We start from the raw sequence: 27,947 nt of genomic DNA, 5'->3' as shown, positions 1-27,947 counted from the left end.
CATCGCTGGTCATAATAACAATAGGAAGCGGGGGGTCAATGAACCAGAGGTTGCTGACAGCTACTTGTTTGATGGGCCTCTGTGTGGACAACTTGCTGTTTGTGAGAACCAGCTATCTAAAAATAGATCAGTAAACACCACTTTGCTGCTGATTACATTGTTGGTCTCGACATCCCCTGAACTAAAATTAATATACAGCAAAGTTTGTTGTGAGGACTGAGCTGAATAGTGGCATAATTAAAAAGCAGATAGCTCTATATAGCCGTCAATGTATTCATAAAGTTTGAACATGGGAGAAACAGAGGTTGTTAAGATGACCGGTGCCCATACAGAAAGGACATCTAATAGAGCAAAAGGTGCCAGAATGACTCTACACACTTTGTATTTTAGTTGTCATTTTGTAGTTTGTCTTTTGTAGGTTAATGACATCCAGTCTCGCAACAGTGCCTGGGAGTATTGTGTACCACCATCTCTATTACAGTTACGAGGCTGATGAAACACACAGTACAAATAGACTGTAATAATTTGTATACAAAACTATAGAGTTTGTGGGCTGTCAGATAATAAGAAATTCAGAAAGACAGCACAGCAGGCATTGCTGTATTCTAGGCACCCATGCTGATCTCATACCAACCAATCACACGTGGAACAACACCACTTAAACTGTTACAGCGGCAGATGGGCAGAGCTGGCAATGATTCAGCAGGATGTGTGTTTTGTACTGGGATCTAACTTAGGATTTGGCATCTTAATCACTGTGTCTATCTCCTTTTTTTCCATGACGTTCTACCTAGTACTACACAATATGTTCCGGCCTTTTGTTTGCCTTTTTTCAGCTCTCCCCCATTTGTGCGACATGCGATATCGCACTGCAATATGGCCAAAATCTTCTATCCCGATTTAGGTAATTTCATATCTCGAAGAATATATATCGCTATATACAAAATTTTCTGTATATTCAATTAATAAATAGTTAATATTAAAAAAGAAAAACACAAGGTTAAGCCTCTTTGTGACACGGTGCAGCATGGGAAGGAGCTTGTCGGGCTCTCAAATTCACAGGAGGCAAAATAGGCAAGATATATATATATAAAAATCTGAGTAATTTGCAAAATTTAAGATGTAAACTTTAATTCACTGAAATCTTGAACTAAAATGCGATCTGCGAACAAAAATCTGCTGGGGTTCAGCTCGCTGTCACCCTCACCTTATGTTGTTGTGACACAGTAGCAGGTGGGCAAATGTTGTAATAACTCATCTAATGACTAATTTCCCGAAGCGCCACATTCCTCCATGTTTGTTTACACTTGCTCGAACATACTGCTAACGTAAAGCCCCGTGAAATAAAATATCGCCTTGAAACAGTTCTGCTGCTGATTTGTGACATTGCGATGGAAACGGTATAAAAAATATATATACGATAGTCATTTCTCTATTGTCTCACGATATATATCGTCACATCGCACAGCCCTAGTGCCTAGTCCTCAATCAAAAATACAACACCAACTGTAAGATATGATAGACCTATCCAACATTTTGTTATATTCCCTTACCACCGAACGCCCCCACCTCGACCATTTTCTCAATCATTGCCAGCTTCAACTATGTCTGTGGCGACTTTCTCCGTCCTTGTCAGGCCTCATTAAAAGTCACCCCACAATAGGGGTTTCAACAACTTGTCAACTAGTCGACTGCTATAACCATTAGTCGGCACTGTTGGCAGCAGTCGACTAGTCATGGACAACATATTTTTTGTCAATGTCACCAGATTTACAATAATTGTTGTATTAGTAAAATAATTAATTGAAATATGTATTGATATTCATATCTTAATTCAGCTATGTTCTCCTAATTAATTTAATTTACAAAATGTAATTGCCAATATTTCTGGGGTTCCGGTATAGGCAGCGGACATCCAGGCCAAGACTTCCGTGCACCCGTCATTTGTCTACAGTCCGATTAGCAACTTGAGATGCGAGAATGGAGTTGGAGTTCAGAGACGACGTCTACGACCGGATTGTTTCATAAGTAATACGTAGTTAATTTTAAAAAAGCGAAATTGTCATCAGCCCTATAGCCGATGAGTTCCGAGATTGCCTAGAGCTCCTCTCTCTGTGTCTTTCTTACATAATGAATAAAAGACGGCTAGTCGACAACTATTATGGAAAAACTTGGCAACGAGTAAAAATCAGTAGTCTTACAACCCCTACCCCACAACACTCCTGTGAAGAACGGCTAATGCCCCTAATTCATCCTTCCATGACCAATGACCCTATTAAGTGATGCGGCCCCCACTAGTCCCCCTGCCCCCCCACCCAACTCCCCCTCCAGAGCCAATCTGCTGTTGTACGTACGCACTTAGGTCCCATGGCCAGTGCAATATGAGGATGTCCTGCCATTGGGATCCATGCACTTTGGGAGGTAATAACATCCAATTTTATGAGGTATTGGTCATAATGAATCAATACATACAACATTTTTGTTGAAAGCAACTTACAACTTATTTCTACACTGATGGAGGCAGCTGTGCAAGGCTCATAGGAAGCAATTAGAGGTTAAAGTCTTGCTCAAGAACACTTCAGCATGCTACCTGGAGGAGCCGGCGATCGAACCGCCGATCTTCCAATTACAGGACGACCCGCTCTACCTCCTGAGTCACTGACCACTATACTAGCGGTGTTTCCTCGGTCTGAATTTGAATTGGAATACGTGACAATCTGTGTCTGGATCCAACTTTGAAGCCTCACTGATATTCGTACTCATTTCTTTTACATAGGTCTCAATGATATGACAGGCAACGTTACATTGCAAGAGATATTTAAAAAACCTATGACTTGGGAAGGGTTGGAGCTTTTCAAAACGGAATCATACACAAAAGGAAGTTATTATGAAAATGTAGTCGCTTGTCTCAGCGTTAATATAGCCTCTCAAATAGTTTTATGACATTTTACATTCCAATAAATATGTGTGCACTGGTGGAAAACATTCTTTTTGCAGTTGGAAAATTGACGTTCATATTGCCCAAAATCAAATCTATTTCACACACTCTGTTTATTAAGCCCTCAGGATATTCAAATATTAAAATGAGAAAGAATGCACAAAATGATTGGATAAAGTCATATTTTGAAAGTAATGATATTGATCATGAATATTTACATCATGTGTTTAGAGAACAATTTGTCAACATCATATCATTTTTTTGTGCCCACTTATGCAATCTGCGGTGCTAGTCACTTTACTATGGTGCTACACCGTTATTGGATTTATAGAGAGGAAACACTGGATATTTGCTCAGACTTAGGAGAACATGCTCACAAACAAACACATGCAGAAATTTGGGGGAGATGAACCGGTGTTTTGGGGGAGCCAATAAGGTCCCGCTGATAGAGGATTATGTTTATTCCAAAAATAGGTGAATTCTCTCTCCAATACAAAGTTCACTATGCTGTAGGTGGCCGTTTCTAGAAAGCACCAGGGGCAGTGGCACCAGCTTTGGTAGATGGAAGCAGAAAAGGAAAGGAAAACAGATTAAGGGAAAGCATAATGGCTTGGTCCATTGCATGTTGCTTGCCGACTTTCCCATGAATAAATATATATTTTTTCTTTTTCTGAAATACATTCTTCAAAGTTTTGAGCTGTAAGCTATGAAGTGGAGGTTGTCCGAGCTGGCGTGGTTTTTCCATGAGAATGAGAAGTCTAGCAAACGACCTTCTCTAGACCAGAGGTTCTCAAACCTTTTGGCTGGTCACCCCTAAAAAAAATTTGAAAAGTTGCGACTCTGTCATCCGGGCATGATGTTCGATTTCACAACAGTACATGTACAAGCCTCTGTGGAGTTGGCACCCCATGTGATAAAATCATTGCCATTTGTGCTGCGTTTGTGCTGTAAAAATTACAATCTGTGCCGCTATGGTTTTTGATATATTGAAAATATCTTAGAGGTGCCACAATTCCAATTCGAAATCGAAAATCAGTCGAAATGAGTGTTCGAGATTGAACTTCGAAATCAGAAGCAGGTTTGCGATTCTCCCAGTATTTTTGTAGGCAAGATTTTGTCCGACATGTTCACCATATTCGGGCGGTTAAGATCTGCTAGTCAACACATGCAGTGTGCGCTGGGGGGTGCGTACCCCTCCGCAGAGAAGACTGCGGCTCTCCCGGCTCCGAATTGACCTTCATGAAATTTGGTTCGGAGATGGCTCCAAGATCGGCTTTACTACCAGCGTTCCCCTCTGCCAAAAATAGCATCCGCGCTCATTTTCTGCGCTTAATTGGGTGAGTTACTTAAAAATAGTGTAATAAATAACATTGTTTATTATTATAAAGTCTAGTTTGGATAAAGCTCTTAACTGTTTCAGTGTGTTGTCTTAATATTCTTATATATTTTTTGTAGATTTGTTATTATTCAAATAAAAGTTACTTATTAAGATACAACGTTTTTTCTTTACAAATCAAGGCTCAATAGTCAAACAATGGCAATGGCGTCAGTGCTGGATTGGATCGTGGATTTGGAGAATCCTGACACGGCTGTTATATTTCATGAGCTGTTATGTAACTTTCCACTCAATCATTGTCCTTATCGCTCGAAAATAGTCTTGCTTGTTTGTGCTACATTTAGGGTGACCTAACAACAGCAGCAGCTTTTGTGACAGCAAAGTGTCTCCTCTTCTCCTATGCTGTTGGACTCTGGGACGGGAGTGGGAGAGTGAGTTGCTAGGGTTACAGGGATGCACACCCACAGGTGTGCGTGCTTCTCTCGGTCTCTCTTACGGAAAATAAAGCCTGCTGTTAAGGTATTCAATGCGCATCCACTTAATAATTTAGAGAGAATTATTTCAGAAAATATATTGTACTTTTCAAAAATTCAATTTTTTTAAACATTTTCCTTTTTTGTGTGTTCACAAAATCATCTGGTGACCCCCAGAAAATATTTGGTGACACCCCCGGGGGTCGGGACCCATAGTTTGAGAACCGCTGCTCAAAACTATACTTCCATAGTAATGAAAAGCGATTGCTTTTCCTTTTTTAATTTACGATCATACCCATACTACATCAAAATGTTTCTTGGGAAAAGGTAATCATACATCTCAGCAAATCTCACTTCACTCACCTCGGGGAGTTTGGTGCATCTGGACCTGACATCATATTCGATGTAGGCATCATCCCTCCCTGCTTCTTTGCCCAACTTTGTGTAACACAGGTCCCTGGTGGAGTTAATCCTGTGGTCCAGGTCCTCCAGGTTGAACATGCAGAGGGCAGAGTCGTCACTCGGCCCCGTTGAAGAAGCCAGGCGAGTGGAGAAGACACCCACGAGGACCTCGGGACCCTGGCTCTGGACTCCCTCTCTGGGGAGCCCGAGACGGACAGCTTGCAGGAGGTTGTAGACCTTCCCCGCACTGGAGCGGCATGTGAGAGGCACCTCCACATAAGAGTAGTACGCCTGGTCGTCAGAGCACACCCGAGAGAGGTAGGTGCGGTACTCACGTGACTGCGACTTCAGGTCCCGCCTGTAGAAGAGGAAGTACGCAAAATTCCGGTGGGCAAAAGAGGCTACAAAATGGTGGTCGTATTCTGCGAGGCGACCGGTTACAGCCAGTTTGGCCGTTTCTTCGTAGGAAAATATAGGCTCCTGGATCAGGTTACGGGTGCAGATAGGCGGCTGGGTAGTGGTGTAGCCACGGCCTACAAAAAGCACCGGTTGCTTCTCGGGACTTGAGCGAACCACCAACCCCACAGTGCTGACGTTGGGGTGGTTGGCAGCTACATGCTGGGAGTCCACCGGCCTGATGATTGCAAAAAACACTGTGTCAATTGACTCTAAACTCCGTTTCTGACAAATCCCTTGACCATAGCTCCCACAGGTGATCAGCTCCATGGAGTAAGGGTTCACTAGGAGCAGCTTGTTGTGATTGCTGGTGAGCCTGGCCTGAGGGCACTCGCTCTCGGTCACGGGGGGCAGGCAGTCGTCGTGGTCCATCATCGGACCCGTGTCGACTTGGAGCTCCAACTGGAGGAAGCGGTCCAACTGGAAGAGGCGGTCGCGGGCCCCAATGTAGACCCGGCCCACCCGGAGGTCTGGGTGCAGCGCAAGGTGTTCAAAAAGGGAGTTGTTTTGGGCAAAGGTGGGATACAGTCGAGAGGGGAGGGGGTCTGACGCAAGGGCGCCCCTCTGTGGTAGAGAGCAGAGGGGCCCACCAATGGCCAGCAGCATCAGCGACAGCAGCAAATGGACTGTCGCAACCAAAAAACGACGCACCATCCCCGGAGGCATGGCGACAGATCTGAAGGAAAGAAGACAAAAATGGTTTATTCATTGGATAATAGCAGACCTGTTGATTCAAAATCATTTGAATAGCAAGAATCAATGCCTAATCCTCTTAAACAGTCCTAATGTGAGGGGTTTATCTTTGACCTCTCGACTTAAAACAGGGCTACTCAAGGAAATGTGTTCCCCTTAGGAATTAACCATGTAAGGCTAATCATCAAACTCAAACATTTTTCCAACAAGAGATCCTAAACTACTAGCATTACTAAAACCTATGATCACACTACAATGGCATTCAGCCGTTTTAAACAGCCTGAAAACTACATGAGGGACCACAAGCTCCAAATCCTCACCATTTGTTTCCAACGGTGTGTTACAGAGGCATGCCACCTCCTGACCTCCCAGCAGATCCAGTTGGAAAACAAACGAAAAACAAAAGCACCTCCTTCTGGCCACAACCTGGACAACATTTAAAGGAGAATAGAAAACACAGTAAATCAAGACAACAAACCAAAGTTAAGAGTTTCAAATTGTAACGATGAGACTAAATCCTCCACAGCAACATCAAAAACAAATCACACCATACATAAGGCTACAACTCTGGCAGAGTCGCGTATGTTTTTTTCTTTGATGAACTGTCGTTACCACCACCCGTGAAAGCTCAGTGGGAGGCCCATTCCCATTTAAATTCCTGTCAGGCCTGTATTTTGCAAGTGCCCTGGTTTCTATGGATGTGGAAAGGGAAGGCCTTAGCAGAAGCCAAGCCAAGTGAAGTAGTGTCAGTCAAAGAGAGCTTTAAAGGTGCAGTGTGTAGAATTTACGGAACAGAGTTGGCAGAAATGGAATATAATCATAATTTGTGTGTTTTAATTAGTGTAGAATTCCATGAAAATAAGAATCAGAATTGTGTTGGCATTACCTTAGAATGAGCCATTTTTATCTACATGGGCGTGGGTACACTTAACAGAGGCCACCATGTTGCATCGCCATATTTCTTCTACAGTTGCCCAGAGCGGACAAACCAAACACTGGCTCTAAAGAGGGCCTTTCGCATTTTTCGCAGCCACCGTCTCTTCTACAGAAGCTGCCATGTAGCACCGCCATTAGGAAAAGTATTCAGGCGGTTGCGATCTGCAACCCCACCGCTAGATGCCACTAAATTCAACACACTGCACCTTTAAGTACTCACACTTGACTCGATTTATACATAGATGGACATACAGAATATACCTGATGCAAGTACTGAAACTTGAAATTAGAAGTGAAAGTGACCTCATTGAAAACCATGTGTGTTAACTATTTTGAGCAAATGGTTTATTAACAGCTATGTTTAAGCAAAATAAGATATAATACAGAAATACCAAGAACAGGAACTCAGTGGAGCTACATCAGGATATCGGGTTTAGATATCCAAGCACTTTGACAGGTTGTACATGAGTACTCACCTGGAACATATACTCAATACTGATATTGGTATCTGTGTATCCCTGTGTACAATGCTTCATTGCTAGGATACAAATTGGCTTCAGTGTCCGAGGCAGATTAAAAAGCCTGTGTGAGCTTAAAGAGGTTGGCATGAAAGCGTAAACTGCTGAGCAGTGTTCTTGGTCTGTCACACCATATCTGCCATATGTCCCTCCTCTATTGGTCAACACAGCTCCATGTAACACTGTACACCTCTCTATAGTTACAGCCTCTGAATTACACTCTTCTCACTCGTTTCTCTACATCGCCCCACCCTCCCCTGTTGTAGCCGTTCCCTTTGTATCCCTTCCTTCTCTTCCTCTTTTATTTCACTTCCAAGCCATTGGCACGGAAGTAGGATTATCTCCTACCAGTTCATGGGGAACTCCGGTGGATCTATACAACAATTAGGGTAGTAAGGGAGGGAGGGAGGGAAGGGAGGACAGGCTGAAAAAGACGCTATTCAACCCCCGCTCACAACAAAATCAATCTAACCACAAGTATACCACTACCACCACCCCCACCCTCACACACACACACACACACACACACACACACACACACACACACACACACACACACACACACACACTACACACCTCTTTCCCTGCCACACTGGGAGCGCTCAGAGTGCTGGCTTTGTTTGCAGCAGCATTCTATGTGGGAATGAGGGTAAAGGCCCTGGCAAACGGCCAGCCATGGAAAAGAAAAAGAGTGGTGGGATAAGAAAACATTTACTGGAGCATAACAATAATTACCAGTGTTATCTGTATCATCTGATCATAGACTTGTCATGATTGTACATAGGCAAAACTCATCCCCCCCAAACCCTACTCCATCATCAGCCACTTCCTCACAAGGAAGTTTATTTTTCCGCTTAATACCCCACTGATGCAGAACTAATTCTGCCTCTTTTCGACAGTATTTATAGTGTGTTTGGACTGTTCAGGTTCCTATTGGAAACAGTTTCTTATATACACATATCGTCTCCATATTCAACCTCATCACCCAAGTTATAGCCTAATTTTCTCTTTTTGACTTTGATGAGGCATCTGCAGCTTTATATCTCTTAGATGATGTGATTTCACTTGTAAATTATGCCATGACAGGGGGTTATGCTACATGTCTAAGTTAAACAACAGCTAACTGTTGGGGAAAGACCACGAAGCAGACTTCCACAAAATGTTGAATAGGCCTATCATATTCAGAGCACTGCTTACGTTTTTGAGTGAGGACTAGGCACTAGGGCTGTGCAATATGACGATATATAGCGTAAGACAATAGAGAAATTATTATCGTATATATTTTTATATCATTTCTATTAGGGATGCAACGGTATGTCCCCGAAGGTTCAATACACACACGTGAACCGCGGTATTGCAGTATCACGGTAGAAGTCCACCGGATGCTTTGGCGTATGGTACGGGCGTGGCGTGCAGTAAGTGCACACTTCTTATTAAATCCACTGTTGAAGCGCCACATTAGCCGTGCAGGGCCGCATTGAGCTGTGCGGTATTTCTCTATTTTGCGCTAGAGATCTATCTTTTCAACTGCACGCGGCTACGCAAGCCTTTTTCATAGAAACAAGATAAAACTTGATAGAAATGTTTTTGTAAGGAGTGCAATCAATCAAGGCAGAAAATAACCCCCAGGGATGACCGTGTCCCTCTTTATTACAAACGTATCTTCAGACACTTAACTTGTTCTCGCACCAGGCGCTCATCTCACTTCCCTCTCTCCTCCCCTTCCACACTCACCCAGGAACCACCCCCCTAGACACCTGGGCCAATTACCCACTTTCCCGGACACCTCCCCTCCAATCAGATCAACTTATGTAAACAACAACAACCCACCAATGAAATTGAACCCCCCCCTTTACACACACACACACACACACACACACACACACACACACACACACACACACACACACACACACACACACACACACACACACACACACACACACACACACACACACACACACACACACACACACACACACACACACACACACACACACACACACACATTTATGGCAGACTACTATAACAATTTTTTTTTACAATTTTTCAACTTTAAAAAATTATAAATATATCAAAACTTTTTTTTTTTTTTTACTTAAGTTTAAAGAGAGTGAAACCGTACTGTTACCCAAAACTGTGATACATACCGAACTGTGTACCTACTGTACCTTTGCATCGCTTGTTTCTACTGCTATGTCACAAATCAGCCGCAGAACTGTTTTACAGCAATATTTTATGTCACGGTGCTTTACGTTATCAGCAAGTGTAAACGAACATGGAGGAACGTATATTTACACCAACTTTAATTTGATGTAGCATATTTCCGCCATTGCCCCCCCTCAGTCTTTCTGAGCCCAAGACTGGAGAAACAACAGTGTTTCTCCTATCCCATGACACTTTCGCAAATGATCTTTATTAACCGTTCCCCGGCAAATTATTTTTGGAAATCATACTGCCAGACTGTATGCTATGCCGAGCAGCCATTACTCTCCCGAGAAGCAGTGGGAAGAGGTCTCCCCTTTCCTGCCGGAATAATCAATTGCACTCAACTTCATTCAGAGTTTTGAAACACATGAGAATCAGAGAATGGACACCTGGTTCGATTCAGCCGCATTCACAATCGCATTCAGTCTCCGGGTTGTAGCCCCTTTTTTCCTAGCCTGCTTACTTAATGCATGCCCATGGCATCAGTTTAGTATGAGAAAGAGAAAGGAGGAAGCAGGCACTTCTAACAAGTTAATCTCAATGTCATGTTCCACCACCTCTCATTAATGGAATGGAATCCACCTTTTACTTCACTGTGTGAAAGTAGGGGAATGTTGAGGCATTAAAGCCGACAAATTAAATTAAAGCAGTGGCATCAAACAAAAAAAAAATGCAATTAGTCCAAATATTGGTGGTTGCATTCATTCCCTCATTGTATCATTGTGGATACACTTTATATAAAGTATACTGACAACCCTGTTAAAGGACATGTTTACTGTTAGTTTTCATCCATTAAGATTTATAGTATAGATAGACTTCGTTTGAAGTTTACTGCCTACTTAAGGGACCAGTGAGGTGGATATTGTGTGCCATTTGCCCACATTGGGATCACTACTACTAGATAGCATAGTGATAGTCCAACTGTGCATAGATATGTACATATGTTTCTTTTATTTTCATATGAAATCTTTATCCCCATCTTACTTGTCATCGTTTTCTTGAGTTGCACTGTTTTGCTGCTACGACACCTGAACTTCCCCACGGGGATCATAAAAAGTTGATCTTATATTTTAGGTAGACATTCAAGGTTAAACGTGTCTCTTTGCTGCATCCAAAGATATGGATATGATATGCCATTAGGACAGAGTAGGTTGTCCACAACGAAATCTATAGGAAAAGCCCTGGTCTGCTTCCTGTACCTCAGCCACTTTCGCAAAGCAGAAGGGGCCTGAGCTAGAACAACAGCTAAGCAATCCTGAGCATGTTCAATTGAGCTATTGTCTGCTTTATCACACCACACACCCCATTCATTTCAATGCAGATAGCTTACATTCTGAAAAGGAGAAAAGGGGGAAATGGCGGAAGTAGCAAGTAGGGTGACAAAGTAAAAGAAATTGGAGCACACGGAATAATGGTCAAAAATAGGGAGCGTAACAAGCTGGAAAGAGGGAAGGAGAGCAGTGAAACAGCGAGGGAATTTGCTACAAACAAGTGCTTGCAAGCCTCAGCGATCCCTGAGAACCAATGGAATGTGACTAATGATAATAAGCCAAGAACTGAGGGAGAGAGGGGAGTGAGGAGAGAGGAAGGGAGAGCACGGCAGAGGAGGACAGCGGAAGAAGGGGAGTCGGTCGTTAATTACAGTGCCTACCCATAATGCTTCGTTCAGCCCTCACTGATCTGTGGAATGTGGTAGGGGAGAATAAAGCACCTTTCTAATTAGGGACACGAGCATTAGCATAGACACAGACACACTAGCACACACACACACACACACACTCACATTCCCTCCTCTGTGCTCTTCAAACAAATAAACACTCCAAAGCAGCAACATACACACATGAAAATGGGACTTATGTCGGCCTTTGCTGAATGTGGCCATCTGCAATCAGTACTGGCCTTAGCATCAACAGTGTTTACGAAGGATGCTTTGGTGGGTCTAAAGAGCCTCTGGTGTTCAATTACACAAACACAGGCCATCAATGTTCTGCTGACTGCCTACCCACAGTGTCACTGTTACAGGGGTGATATACGAGCCGTGTAAACAGTTAGGCAGAAGGTTGCCAGTGCAAATGCAACTGCACTGGCTGCCTTTCGGACTAACAGTACCCCAGTTTGGAGGGTAAGGATAATGTGATGACAGGTAAGCAATGATTGCTTCACTTTCCAATACTCATGCTCAAAGCTAATATGCTCAAATGTGGCAGGGCTCAACATTTTCAACATCAACATCACAGCATTTTGATCAAAATTTACAACTTGTTCATTATTGCCTCTCAACATGTCACACATACCAGCTTGCTGAGTTTCCTATTGGAGATTGATTGAACAAAAACAACCTTATCCCATTTTGCTTTGAACTTCACCTTCATGACTGAGGAATGGCGACTTGGTGGCACAACACTGTTTCTGTACCACCTGGTGTGTTCTGTTTGAGTTTCTCTCACCCTCCGTCCCTTATATATAAATAAATAAATATAAATATATATATATATATATATATATATATATATATAAAACAGACAGAGTCATAACATTAGGGGCTAATGCGATCACTCAGTTCCCAGCATGCAATCAGCAGTTTCCATGACACGCTGTAACTGCATTCTGGTCCCGTACAAATATTCATATTCATATTCATTCAATAAAGTTCATTAATGTTAATGGCTGACATTTTGGAAACCTTGTACTTTCCATGTGTTATTGAGTGTTTTCATTAAAAATAAAATGTTGTTTTTTTTCTCAAAAAGCAGTTTAACATATTGAAGGGATAGTTTCAAATGTTTGATGTCTGTCTGTGTTCCCTACTTATGATGTTGATTATTTTCACGTTAATTTCTCCTTGACTGAGTATGAGAGATTCTCCTCCAGTTGTAATGGATACAAACATCAACAAAAAGTACACGGCGTACCCAGATCACACCTAATGCCATAGCTGTCTTAAAGGAGCAGTGTGTAGAATTTAGTGGCATTTATATCTAATATATATTTTTTATTTTATCTTACTCCTACATTTCCTTTTATTTTTCACTTTTTATTCCAATTTTTATTTTACTTTATTCTATTAGACTTTTTTCAACATGGAAACCTCCATGGAAGAGATGGTGGCCGCGAAACTCGTGAAAAGTACCAAAGACCCTCTCTCGAGCCAGTGTTTGGTTTGTCCATTCTGGGCTACTGTAGAAACACAGCGGTGCAACATGGCGGCCTCCGTGGAAGCGTACCCGCTCCCTATGTAGAAAAAAGCGTCTCATTCCAAGGTAATGCCAACACAACAATTTTTATTTTTGTGGGATATTTTATGGGAATACACTAATTAAAACATACTTATACACATAATGAACATTATATTCCCTTTCTGCCATGTCCATTTCTTAAATTCTACACTCTGCACTTTTATAAATGCTAATCTAGCCCCCACTAAACAAACTAGCATCTGATATCTTGACTGCCTGTATAAAAGCTACTCATCAGTCAGTCAATAATACAAGCTATAAAAACACAGTTTTTTATCTAAGATTTTCGACCATCAACCAGACCATTATCAGATGGCCAACTGCGCACATGTGTACATTAAAATGTTATTTCTGAACCTGGTGTTTCCCCATTCTATACTTTGTAAAATATCTTCTCAGAGGGGAAACGTCAAACAAATAATTACTAACAAAGAGACATCAAATTACTAGAGAAATTAAAATATATTGTTACCATTTTATCATTCTAAAAGTCTTAATATAAAAATATATGAATTTCCATTCATATTGCCCAATGATTGTTTGAGGTAATGATTAACTACATGACAGATTCATAAAAAAAGGTAGTGTTAGTTTCTGTACACTTCTGGCTTAAGTGAAATTCAGGTTATGTTATTAGCGCGTCTCCTCTCATATTTGCCAGAGCCTGGCTGCTGGCGATGTAGCCGGACTGGCTGGCTGGCTAGTTGACAAGTTATTTATAGAGATCACCCCTCAGCCATCGCCGCCGGCTAAAGGCAACACATTCCTCTGCGGCTGATGAACTTCAGAGAGGGAGGGAGGGAGGGAACAAGGAGAACTGGGGGTTGGGGCATTATCAGCCCATTCTCTCTCACGGAAAGAAAAAAAATCGACCTGAAGCCCTCGATGATATTTGGAAAAACAATCTTATTGCTTCTTTCCAAAATGTTTCCACCTTCTCACATTCCCAAATATAGTTGAGTAGGGTTCATTTACGAGTTTGACATTAACACAGGTGTCTGGGATGTCTGAAATAAATGTATTTATCTTTACAGGGGTAATGTACTTTCTCATTATCCAGTTGTATTGAAATAGTTAAGTCTAGAATTTATTGAAAGGCTTTGGGCCTTAGTGCATATATGGCTCCATTCATAATCAAAACATCCTCCTGCAAATCTCCACTCCATGATGCTCTTTTAGAGTCAGATGATTCTTTAGAATTAGATGAGAATGTATTGTAGAGTATAGATATCTGGCCTCTACTATGTTGGTGCTCGGTTACGAACTGCTCTAGTATAATTAGTACTGTAGAGGTCTTTCTGCTGGGCATGTTCCATCGACCAGGGGAGAGCCACTTGTCACTGGAGAGGGGGAGGAGATGGTGGTGGTTTTGGCGGAGGAAGTTCCCATGGGCTATTAAACTTTATGGCCTGAAAACCACCCTGGAACGGACATCCGGGTCAAAAGGGATCCCTTCTTCTTCTGGGTGGCACACAGGTCGTTCCCTTTTTCCACTTTGAGAAATCAGTGTTATCCTCTAGGAAACGTTTGCCTCACAAGGTGCGACAAGACCCATTTAGTCCTTGCAATACCGTAGATGATCTGATGAAGGGTGCAAAGGGACGTAAATGAAAGTGACTCATCAAGGATATCATAAAGAAACAGATGCCAGACAGGAAGCTGTAAAAGGCCAAGGAGTATATCAGGGTTGTAACTCAAGACACTGGTGACAGGTGCATTGGGCTCCATACACACAAAAAATGAAATCTACTCAGAAGAAAGAAGCAAAACGCTTCATGGATGCAATAACTTACCAAACCGCCTGTTCACCCCAATGGCAACCCTTTTGCTTTAGACATTGGGTGGTGCAGATATGGAACAATCCTCAGCCGTAGCCCCGGAGGCACCTGTCTCCAGTCACAACTGCAGAGATTCAACGGCCTTACACAACAGTCGTGGTGCAACAGCTCAGAGACATAACGTCACAGACGGACCACATTAAGGCGTAGCGGGCTCAGAGATATGCCGTGCAGTCACAATACGACAGAATTTAGCTCATAACCTCTTGCGCTCTCTTTCTCTCTCTGGGTGCACCTCTTGCGACCCGTCATTGCATACTTTACAAAATAACATTCCAAGGTGCTTGAAAATAATTAAGCTGGGAAAGACATAAAGGAGGGAGGACTCAAGCTATTCACCGATCAGGGCTGAGCATCTGAGCTCTCATTTGTAGTGGCCATAGTGGGCTGGGTTAAATTGTTGTGATTTTTATTGGGAATTGTGAACACAGATATCAATAAACACCAAATCCTGGAAAAACAACTTTATTGTATTAAGCTCATCTCTCACCATTTATTACTAATTCCTGTTTATACAGGTGTTGCCCTGGCTTGCTTTTGCACCTTGAATCGTGTCAAACTGCGGCCAGGCTGGTATCTTCAGGTCACATTTTGGATTTTAAGAACAACGCAGAGATGAACTGGACAAAATAAAAAGCAGTTTACAAGATGTGCATATTCAAAGTGAAAAACTGTGGGAAACGCAACAAATGTGGTATTTTACTTGAGAAGATGCTATTTTGATGCTTGACATTCAGCAACCAAACCCATGAATGCATGAATAGTCACGGCTCACAAAGTCTTTAAAGGTCACCACCGTTATTATAGGTCTCTGAGGTCCACAAAACATGTCTGAAGTTTTTCGCTGAAAATACCATTCAGATTATGCATTCTAACATGCCTCCATAACCCTCTGTTTCAGTCCTTTTCTCAAAGAGCTGTTTCTGTAGCTTTAAATGCAAATGAGCTGCCGCTCCCCACGCCCTACTCTGGCTACACTCTGGCTGTTGGGAGGGGGCAGAGGTGAAATGGCCTCCTTGAGTCATGGCAAGTCAGTAAACTTCTTGTGAATCTCTATAAAATCAGCAGCAAGAAACACTCTTGGGACACCACCACCCATTCTCTCATTTTACTCTCCCGTTATTTAAAGAGTGTTGATAGGATGGAGTTCATCTCACAGACATTCCAACAACAAACGAATACCCTAAAAGTTATTGTGGATCCTGCAGTAAGTAATACCAGTAACTTTCTAGAAAATGACATCTAATATGGTACCTCAGCTACTTACATTTCCCTGGTCTGCAGTTTAGTCATGGTTTGGGACGTTGCCATCAAAAATAAACTTTATCCACTCTGCTCTTCTTTTCCCTGAGGCTGGGGGCTGATGTAGAGATTTGTGCTGGTCCCATGCTTAGCTCTTAGCTTCGAAACGATGCCAGCAGGTCCGGTGCTTGTGAGAAAAAAATGGCGCACCTTCGCAAAGATAATGCCATGGGTGGAGATACTCGGATGGAGGGCGGTCTTCCAAGCACAGAAAAACGTGAGTTTTTCATAAGTGGTAACCTTTAACATGCAAGCTTCCTTCAAGTTCAAAGTGTGTTTAAAAAAAAAAAAAAAGTACAATATTCATATAAAAGGTAAGTAAAGTCGTGGAAAAGGATGGCTTCTAGAATCTATTTGAAGTACTGTAACCCGCACACCAACACACAAATGGAGTGGCAATGGAGAACAGGTGAGAAACTTCAGTATGAAACTTCAGCCTGGCGCTAATATAGCGACTCCGGTTGGAAAAGTGAAATGAGAGGTAAAATTCTCAATGCAGTTTTCTGAATAGTTTGCACTTCTACTTTAGACTGGAACTAGTAATTGACGGGAAGGGAAACCTTGCAAAAATCCTCTTTTCTCATCAGAGATGGATGATGTTGACAGGCCAATAGATATTTGATAAGAGATCAATGCAATATGACGCTGATCTTTCAGAATGTTTGTAGGGCTCGCCGCCCCCACAAAAAAACACACATGTACACACACGCATGGTAGGCCTGTCAAAATTAGCAAAAAAAATCACCTATGAATATTCCTCTGAAAAAACACATAACTTCAAAGTTCAAATATCTGACAGTGTTTCTCTATAATTGTACAGGCCTGGCGCTTGGCCAACAAGAACTCTGGCAAGACCAAAAAATTAAAACGTTTTTTTAATCGCAAAATACCCATTTATTAACTGGGACCAGCTGTGCTCGGTATCCTCACTCTCCAACAGTGAGTACGCACGCGCACACACACACACACACACACACACACACACACACACACACACACACAGACACACACACACACACACACACACAAGGTGTGTGTTGCTTATGGAGCCAGGTTAGTAAGCCTGTTGCGCGCACGCGCCTCCTCTCACGGTGCTGTCTTCTAGTCAATCGCCTCGCTCGCTCCGGTTGTTTGTTATTGTGGTTAGCTCTTGCTAACGCTTCTAACGGGGGACGGGACACGCTGTCCCCGCTTCTCCGTGTCGGGGGCTATGTGTGGGGATTTCATCGTTTTATTTAAAATCTAATAATTTCATATGACCACAGGGGAACATCAAAACAAATCAAAAACATAATGAAGTATTAGATACTATCAGACAATAATATATTATAATATTTTATGAAAGTAGAGATGTGAATGTGTGACATTTCAGAGGCTTTTGAACAATTCATGTAAAAAAGTTGTAATTATTGTTAATGTTTACTACAGTCATTCTGCTGTTCTCTGCTACTAGCCAAGAAAAAAAAGTCGTACGCTGTTGTCATGTTATAGCCTTGTTATATTTATATTTTAATAAAAATCATTCACGAACTTTACCACACTATCATGGAGCCGGTAGAAGCGGAATATCTCTATTATGTATATCGCACTTAAATGGCTTAAATAAAAACTTGGATCAAAGTTGTTTTATTCATTGCATGATGGAAGCAGATGGAAGATTTGGACACGGTGGTCTTGTGTGGCGGAATTGGTCTGTGATAGTTGCGGCTCCATTTTATTAATTGTATAAATTCTTATATATAATAAGACACTAAATAATTCAGTTAAATATATTTTATTGCAGATAAATCACAGGGGCCCCCTCCTGGAGCCAGACCTGGGAGGGGAGCTCACCGGTGAGCGTCTGGTGGCCGGGCCTTGACCTATGGGGCTCGGCCAGGCACAGCTCAAAGAAATATCATGGAGCCGCCACCCTGTGGGCCCACCACCTGCAGGGATAGGCGTTGGGGTCGGGTGCAATGCCAGCCGGGCAGCGGCCAAAGGTGGGGGCCTGGGCCTGCTGATCCTCGGCATCGCAGACTAGTTCTAGGGACGTGGAATGTCACCTCTCTGGCGGGGAAAGAGCCGAAGCTGGTGTGGGAGGTGGAGCGGTACCAATTAGATATCGTTGGGCTCACCTCTACGCACAGCACTGGCTCTGGAACCAAACTCCTGGAGAGGGGCTGGACTCTCTCCTTTTCCTGGAGTTGCCCAGGGTGAGAGGCGCCGGGCGGGTGCGGGGATCCTCATGAGCCCCCAGCTGAGTGCCGCTGTGTTGGAGTTCTCCCCAGTGAACGAGAGGATCGCGTCTATGCGATTACACGTTGCTAAGGGGAAAGCTCTGACTGTTGTGTGTGCTTATGCACCGAACACCAGTTCAGAGTATTCGGTCTTCTTGGAGTCTCTGGGTGGCGTCCTGGAATGGGCTCCGTCTAGGGACTCTATAGTTCTACTGGGAGACTTCAAAGCTCACGTGGGCAACGATGGAGAAACCTGGAAGGGGGTGATTGGGAGGAACGGCCTGCCTGATCTGAATCCGAGTGGTGCTTTGTTATTGGACTTGTGTGCTAGTCATGGATTGGCCATAATGAACACCATGTTCGAGCATAGGTTGGCTCATAAGTGTACTTGGTACCAGACCACCTTAGGTCAAAGATCGATGATCAACTTTGTAGTTGTGTCATCAGATCTGCGGCCGTATGTCTTGGACACTCAGGTGAAGAGAGGAGCAGAGCTGTCAACTGATCACCACCTGGTGGTGAATTGGATCAGATGGCGGGGGAGGCTGCCAGACAGACCTGGTAAACCCAAACATGTAGTGAGGGTGTGCTCCAATTATAGGGGTATCAGACTACTCAGCCTACCCGGGAAAGTTTACTCCAGGGTGCTGGAAAGGAGGCTCCGGCCAATTGTCAAACCTCAGATTCAGGAGGAGCAATGCAGTTTCCGTCCTGGACGTGGAACAGTGGACCAGCTCTTTACCCTTGCAGGGTTGCTGGGGGGGTCGGGAGTTTGCCCATCCAGTCTACACGTGTTTTGTGGACCTGGAGAAGGCTTTCGACCGTGCCCCTTGGGGGATCTTGTGGGGGGTACTGAGGGAGTATGGGGTACCGGGGCTGTTGGTACAAGCCATCCGGGCCTTGTACAACCAAAGTGAGAGCTGTGTTCATACTCTCGGCACAAAGTCAAACATGTTCTCAGTGGGTGTTGGACTCTGCCAAGGTTGGTTGGTTGTTTGTGATATTCATGGACAGGATCTCAAGGCGGAGCCGAAGTGAGAAGAGTGTCCGGTTTGGGAACCTTGCACCTCTGCTTTTTGCAGATTATGTGGGTTTGTTAGCTTTATCAGACCGTGACCCCTAGCACGCAGTGGGGTGGTTTGCAGCCGAGTGTGAAGCGGTCGGGATGAGAGTCATGGTTCTCTGCCGGAAAACGGTGGATTGCTCCCTCCGGGTTGGGAGGGGGTTGCTGCCCCAAGTGAAGGAGTCCAAGTATCTCGGGATGTTGTTCATGAGTGAGGGGAAAATGGAGCGTGAGATGGACAGGCGGATCGGTGCGGCGTCAGCAGTGATGCGAGCATTGTACCGGACCGTTGTGGTGGAGAGGGAGCTGAGCCGGAAGGCAAAGCTCTCCATTTACCAGTCCATCTACGTCCCAACCCTCACCTATAGTCATGAGCTCTGGGTAGTGACCGAAAGAACGAGATTGCGAATACAAGCGGCCAAAATTAGTTTCCTCCGTAGGGTGGCTGGGCTCAGCCTTAGAGATAGGTTGAGGAGCTCGGACATCCGGAGGGAGCTCGGAGTAGAGCTGCTGCTCCTTCGCATCGAAAGGAGCCAGTTGAGGTGGTTCAGGCATCTGATCAGGGTGCGTCCTGGGCGCCTTCCTTTGGAGGTTTTCCGGGCACGACCAACTGGTAGGAGACCACGGGGTACACCCAGAACATGCTGGAGGGATTACATATCCCAGCTGGCCTGGAAGAAGGAACTGGAAAACGTTGCCAGGGAGAAGGGCGCCTAGAGCTCCTTGCACAGCCTGCTGCCACCACGACCCGGCCCCGGCTAAGCGGAGGAAAATGGATGGATGGATGGATAAATCAGTGCATCCGGTGTGGCTCACTTCGGTAATGTGGTTTTGCGCGTTTTCAAAATGCTGCATGTGTTTGCTGGGTTTTCTTAATTTTCTTGTGTTTTGTTAAGTTGCAGTGTGTTGATCTCTCAGGGTCACCATAGGTTACTACCGTAGGTTAGTACCTGCCAAAAGTCGTCCAAGGAAGGATATCTGGTGAACCGGCGACAGGTTCATGGATGCCCAAGGCTCATTGATGCGGCGTTGGGAGTGAAGTCTAGCCCATCTGGTCCGTTCTCAAAAAGTTAATGCTGGCTATGATAGCAAGGTGTCAGAACAAGCTTCGTAGCTTGCCATCTCCCTACGGAAAATAGCCAACTGAAAAGTTCTTCATTGTGCGTCTACTGAATAATTTAACTGAGAGAATTATTTCTGAAAGTTAATTTTTATTTTTGAAAAATTACTAATTAAAAAAAGAAAATAAAAACACATTTCGCTTTTTTGTGCATGTTTAGAAAATCATCTGGTGCCATGTCCCGGCAGTCATGACCCATAGATTGCGAACCCCTGAACTAGAGGACATTCAATCAACACCGTCGGTGATGGTCATGCAGCTTGCGACCGTGTACCTTGGCTCAAGCTTGTGGATAAAATCTTTAAATCCGGCCGCGTATCTCTGTAAATAAAACGGGTCAATTTATCAGTAATCTACGTTTAGCGGGCAGCTGGTAATCCTCACCAAGAAAGCAGTCATTGGTGCCTCTGCTTTCGCCGCGGTGTTGACGGAAATCCAGTGATGCCACTGGGTATGACAGGGGCGGGGGTGCCGAGACAAGGCTCATTCACTTGCATAGAGAGGATGTATGTGGACATAGGCACGCAACATTTTTATAAAAAATAATACATTTCTGCTGAAACGATCCGTAACTTTCAAATTCGAACGTGGTTTTGTTCTTACAATTCCAACAGCGTTTGAATATCGAACCATCGTTTGACAGCCCTAGCGCACGGTCGCCGAGTTTGAGAGAGAAATGGGGCGTGTACCTGCATTTGAACCCAGTGTATAATTCCATTGTTGAGGGCAGCCACTTGCGGGAGGCAGCTGTCCAGTGGGACACTCCACAACCCACAATAGCAGGGCGGAGACACAGTTGGGCCATGGCACCAAGACGCATAATAAACACAGTTGCACACACACTGTCATTACCTACTCTACACACTGAGGCCTTCTCCCAGACAGCTGTGTTTAACTGCTTCAGGCTCTGACCAGTTCTACGGAACTTTAAAGTTAAACAGCCCCCTAATTCTCAACAGCCAGAAGTAATTGAAACATTTTATGATGGCAGACAGTCAGGGAGAGCCTGGTATGTATCAATACCAGTATTGATACATCCCTCAGCAAGACTCTTTGACGGGAAGCTTCCAATGCATTCACCCACTTGCAGTAGGTGGCATTACACTGATGCAAAGCACACAAATACCCTGTGATGCAGTCACCAAGCTGGGGCTGCATGAACTCAATCCAGTGAATAGCGATGCTGTTTCACTGCAAGCTACAGTGGGCAGGTCGGCAGTTAGGCTCGGGCAAATTACACAAACACAACCTTTGACATTAGTGGGCTGCATCCTGGAAGCCCTGCGCCTGCCCACAGCAGTTACAGGGCCACATATGGACATGAGGGAGAGTCTGTGAGGGACTGTGCTGACGGAACCACAGCTTTCCATAATAAGGCTGCGTGTCTGCCATCTTGTGCCCTGAGGCCCTCTGTTTTGGACGGACAGTGTGTTCCAGTGTGCGCCGGTGATTAAGGTGTTCTCTGTACAGATAGTGCGCGAGGCCCACTTGGCACGGCAACCACTGCAACATACACAGAGATACAGTATACTGAAAAAAGGCCAAACAGCTAGAATAAAGCAGGATCAAAAGACCGCCAACAGCAGTCCACAAACCACCAGATCCTTAGCAGCTCTGAGCCATAAAAATTCAATGTTCTCATTCGCAGCTACAGGCTAAATTAATATTTACTATCAAAAGCCCCTTAGGGAGCCTTCTGTGGCCCCGAATAGTAAACAACCATGGTGTTGTGAGGATCAAACACATGTGGCAGATAGGGCTCAGTTTATGACTCTACGAGAAGTAGAAGCTCCGGTATGGAGGGTCTCTGAGCCAGTGGGCTGTGGTATCTGAAATTCATCATGTGCACATATATAGGACAGGAGCCACTGCCATGCAATAACTGCAATAACACACCAGGAAGGGAAGCCTGGTGTGCGTGCGTGTGTGCGTGTGTGGCTGCCATCATGTTTACGGACAAGACGACTATGAACACATTATTGGAAAGAATGCAGAACTTTCCCCAAACTTCCCTGGGAAATACTGTGAGGGGGGAAAAAAAGCTATCTTTCATTATGAGGTTACATAACTGCAGGAAAGGCACAGTTAGCTATAAAATGAATAGTTGCTGCTGTACTGTGTCAGTAAATATAAAAATAACCCACATAAAATGGCTCAACATGGCATCCGCTGGATATTAATTTGTTAAGGAGCAGTGTTGGGCTACCCAAGCCTTGCTAGAACCATTATGGAGGGAAACATAGTAAGGGTAAAATAATTACAGCCAACTCTGATGCACAGTGAAAAAAACAAAACAATAATAATTGAGGGTGAACTTTAATACATTTGAAAGAGAAACTCTTTGTTTCCCGAACAAAGTTTTTGACTGTAACTGTCAAATTATTTTGTCAAACAGCCATTTACGGGCCATGTTTATTCATGATTATGCTTAATCCTGTATAAATTACAATTAGTCTGGCTTTTTTTTTTTTTGACTCAGGGTTAGACGTGCTTTGATGTAGTTGAAAGGCCTCGCGGGGCGGTATGATAAGAGAGTACAAAACAGAGGGGGCTCTGCACATAAAAGGCATCCCAAAAACAAACTCTTTGAAATAGACTAACGCGCACAACGGCAGAGACACAAAATGTCTCTGCAATCTGTTGTGTATGTTCTGGGCTAAGGGTTACATGCAAAAAACAATGTGCAACCACCAACAAACAACATTTGTATTTACAACACGACCTTGCGAACATACAAAGTGTATACACCGCTGGCCAGTTGCAAGGAAATATCTTTTAACAATTTTTAACTATGGTTAACTTGGACTATTATTCCGCCACCTTTTAAACTTTGTTGTATAATGACACACCGACATGAAAGAAAGCCTGTGAGTGCCACATGTTGAGGGATATGTTTGCAATTTTTTCGCCATTGGACTGCAAAGTAAAGCACAGTGAGAACCTGCAGCAGAGTGGTAAGTTTCTCAATGGTAAAGCCTTCAGCGAGGTTGTGCTACGAACAGCTATAAATTATGGGAACCATTGTGGAGTTGTTCCTGTATTCCCTACTGGGGCCATAAAGGAAAATGCTGAATAAATACCAGGGCTTTCCCCAGTGTATTGCAAGCCCATTGACCCCGTTGACCCCACCGCCAGGCCTAATCATAGGCGTTTTTTTATTTTTTTTATTGTGTATTTTTAAGATTGTTTTTTAAACTACAGTTACAGTGGGGCGGCTCAGTTGGAAACCTAAAGAAGGGGAGGAGCCGAATCCAAATAATGCACAAATAGTGGGTTTTTAACCAATATTTATTATGTACAAATATTTTAGAAAGTAATTTGTTTTCGGGAAGAAAAAAAAAAAAAACATTCAGGAAAATGTTGAGTCTGATCCAAACTGTGGAGCTCGGCTGCAAAGACGAGAAAGTGAAACAGGTCCAGTCTCTATGGAGACAGGTCTTTTAATTCTTAAATTGTATTGTTTTTCTTCTTTCAAATGCCACTCAGACACTAGATGTGTCTTTTACAGTTAGGGGTGCTGTGCGACCGTGTGGGGACATCGGGCACAGGAGCTTGGCTTCCTCACCGGCTGCACCGCAGCACAGAGCTTGGGAGGGAGCAAACCAGACAGGGACAGGGAGAACGGGTTGAGAACATTCATTCTCCGGAGGAAGAGTGTAGGACAGGTTGAAAATTATCACACTGATTGAATAACTTTGGGTTTAGGGTTATTGTGTCCAGGACGGGGGATCCGCCCCCTCTCAGTCAGCGGAGGGAAGAGTCCGGGGGCGGGGAGCGAAGCGCTGGTCTAAAAAACAATTCTGTTGTCTAGTCTTGCGTGATATTAGCCGATAGAAGCCGTTTTCTCTGGAACATCGCTCTTAAAGGCTTAACTAAAAACCGTGGATTGATATGAACGTTGTTTTTTCTATTTATTAATTTCATGGAGGTTTGGTGGTTGTAACGAGAAAGCAGATGGAGGATTTGGACATGGTGGATTTGTATGGCTCGGTTGGGCCGGTGATTGCACCGGAGTTGTAGCTCCAGGTTATTTGGTTACTTGTATAAATTATTTAATTTAATATATTTTATTCTATGTACATCACCATAAAAAAACATATTGACTCACTTATTTCATACCTCCCTCTCGCTCCCCCCGTGCCATTACCCTGTTACCGTCTACTGTGCTGTGTTCCATGTGAATGCAGCATAAGTATTGATAACACGCTTAGAATTTCTTATTTTATGAACATTTGCACTACGTGAATATGAACTAAATGGGTTTTAAATCTATAAAAAAATGATGTAGGGGACACAATTATAACCAAATGGAATGCAATAAGTGTCGATTTTCCCTAAGCCTTAAAGTGATCAGTTTGGATCTCTTGGTTGATTTTTACACCCAATCAGGACTTGAATACAAGTTTATCATAGAGTGAAAACTTGATATTATTTATTATTTTTTTTTTTTTTGTTGCTCAAATGTGCCCAACATTCCAAGGCTGTTAGAGTCAGTAGCCAATCAGGACTTTTTTTTCAAGATTTTTGTGCAAAAACTTCAATATTATTTATTTTAATCTAATTTTATTTATTTTGTTGTTGTTAAAAACAGAGCATTCCAAGACTGAACATTGTCAAATCCTTTGTAAGAGTCTGCTGTAGTTAAGTATATTCTGATAAGTATATTGATTTTTTTTAGATAAATGCCTTATTTATAACAACAAAATCTCCAGTTAGCTTTTAGCACTCAATGTAGGGCCCTATGGAATCTGTGTAATACCTCTAATACCTAAATTCTAATTGCGCGATTCGGTCCATAGCTACTGTTATCACAGTAACTATAGGGCCCTAAGTCTGTCGCTGGCCCGCTCCTGGCCCCGTCAAGAAAGAAACTCGCCCGCTTCAAAATATACTTCCCACCAGGCCGAACAACTTTTCTGGGGGAAAACCTGAATACAGTATTAACACATGAACACGCATGCATACAGATCACAGCTAGGTTTTACACCAACAAAACTAATATGGATGTGAAAAATATTCCACTTAAACAACTATTCCACTGGACAGTCAAGTGTTGACTGTCAAAATGTATTGATGTTGAGAATTTGAGTTAGAACTCTTAGAATTTGAGAGTAATTTAAATTTAAGCTCTATCTATTAAATTTATATTGTTGGTTAAACAAAAATAACAAATCTAAGACAAAATGACCAGTTCTGGTTTGTTTTATGTTGTGTAGTTTTGTTTTTTTTCCTTCCTTTCAGCCCAAATAAGTTTATGTCATATTTTGGCATTCATTTACAGCAAGTGGTTGATACAACACAAAAGTGATTAAAAGTTGTTCAGAATATTTAGGGTTAATAATAAAATAATAATAATAAAACTTTATTTGTATAGCACATTTCATACAAGGATTGCAGCGCAAAGTGCTTCACATCAGTAGTTTAAAAACAATAGGCAAGTGGCAAGTGCAGTTATTATGGAAGACAGATAGAAATATAAAAAGTATAAAAACAATAAGAGCAATAATCAACATCGTATCCAATCCTGGTGTTCTGATAGGTTACTTTGAGTTATCATAATCTAGTTGCACAACAGACATGAACATACTAATTTATCATATTAGATCCTAGTGTTCTAATAGGTTACTTTTGGTTATCATGATCTGGTTTCATACATACACAAACATATTAATTTGCATCATATCAGAGCCTAGTGCTTTGATAGGTTACTTCATTTACCATGATTTTCATTACACAACATACAGGAGGAGTCAGGGGAGAAAGAATAATGATTAAGAAAATAAATTTAAAGTTTAGTAGTATTAAAAGTATTAAAAGTGCACATCGGAGTGTCAGATCATAGTGCAAGGATGGGGTAGTTAGTGAAATGCTTTGGTGAAGAGATATGTTTTAAGCTGCCTTTTGAATATATCCAATGTGTTTGCTTCTCCGCTATTTGTGGGTAGTGTATTCCATAGTTTTGGGGCATATTTAACAAAGGCTGCATCACCAATCAATTTTTTACTGCTTCTATTGATCTCTAATAGCCCTGAGTCAGATGAGCGGAGTGTTCTGGCTGGTGTGTAATTTGTTAGTGAGTTTGCAATGTAGCTAGGTCCTTGTCCATTTATGGCTTTGTATGTGAGTAGCAGGACCTTAAAATCAATTCTAAAAGTTATGGGTAGCCAGTGTAGGGTGGCTAGAACTGGGGTAATGTGCTCGTGTTAAGGATGTGTCCCTTGAAATAATGACATAGACTCTCTGTACTTTGGCATATTGTTTATATTTTCTGTCCATTTCAAATCCCTTACTCAACAGCATTTTAAAGAAAAAAACTACGGACAACTATTTGCCTCTGCTACAGCAGTGGTAACATGAACAACAGCATCGCAGCAGTGAAAACAGGCTATTAATAGAATGGAACAACTACACACAGACCTTGCAGGACAGACAGTCACCGAGAGGGGCGTTAGACAGACAGGAGAGGACGGGAGTCTGTGCTCTTAAATGACAAGGAGGCCGTTTTGGTGTAGTGGCCAGAGAAGGGGCCCTCCTCAAATGAATATTTTAGAGTAGCCCTGTATGTACTGTATGTGCCAGAGCGCCAACAAAATTGTCTATTTGCAAGTCACTATGCAGCACCATATCAGGGTCACAACTGAAATGTCATGATACATTGCAATACTACATTACTGAATTGAAATATTACTGAGTATACCAAAACTGTATACAACGTGTTTGCAGTGTACATTTGCCTTGCACAATGGACATCTAATACCACCTTTGGGTATAAATATTAAGACTAAGTTCCGGCTGATGTGAATTCTTGTCACAGATACTGATTTTAAGGGGCAAAAAAATCGAATAACCTACATTATATGCTGATATTTCTTTATATATATTTTTTTCAGCTTTTGGCAGAAAATATTTTTTTCTTTTAGGGAAACATTGCTTTATTGAAAAAAATGAACATGAATGTGTATGAATAAAATGTAATGTGTGAAAAAATATATATATATTCAATAATAACTTAACTGAAATAAATTCAGTTTGAACGTTTAAATATTTAACTCAAATAACAGTAACACAAATGATTATTATCATGAAGAAAAAGCACTGGAAGCAACTTTACTTACTTCTACTCATGACTTCTAAACCTGTTCATGCGTGGTATAACCATTTGTAGGATACAACCTCTATCTGCACTTTATTGGTGAAATTTCAACCGAT

The 27,947-nt window shown here is 42.7% G+C and overlaps 1 protein-coding gene across 2 annotated transcripts in view; it reads right to left on the bottom strand.

The window, feature by feature from the left end:
• plxnb1b (plexin b1b) overlaps positions 1–27,947 on the bottom strand; it is a 91,631-nt gene that overhangs the window by 38,679 nt on the left and 25,005 nt on the right. For both annotated transcript variants that reach the window (XR_013844172.1, XM_080001290.1), the window contains exons 3-4: positions 6,619–6,724; positions 5,111–6,281 (exon numbers count right to left, since the gene is read on the bottom strand). Coding sequence is in view for 1 of the 2 variants with exons in the window: in XM_080001290.1 (XP_079857416.1) it covers positions 5,111–6,271 (1,161 nt within the window). In the remaining variant the exon portion in view is untranslated. The remainder of the gene's footprint in view (positions 1–5,110; positions 6,282–6,618; positions 6,725–27,947) is intronic.

This window comes from Zeus faber, assembly GCF_960531495.2.
Source record: "Zeus faber genome assembly, chromosome: 5".
Classification (NCBI taxonomy): domain Eukaryota; kingdom Metazoa; phylum Chordata; class Actinopteri; order Zeiformes; family Zeidae; genus Zeus; species Zeus faber.
This window is presented reverse-complemented; position numbering and strand designations above follow the sequence as displayed.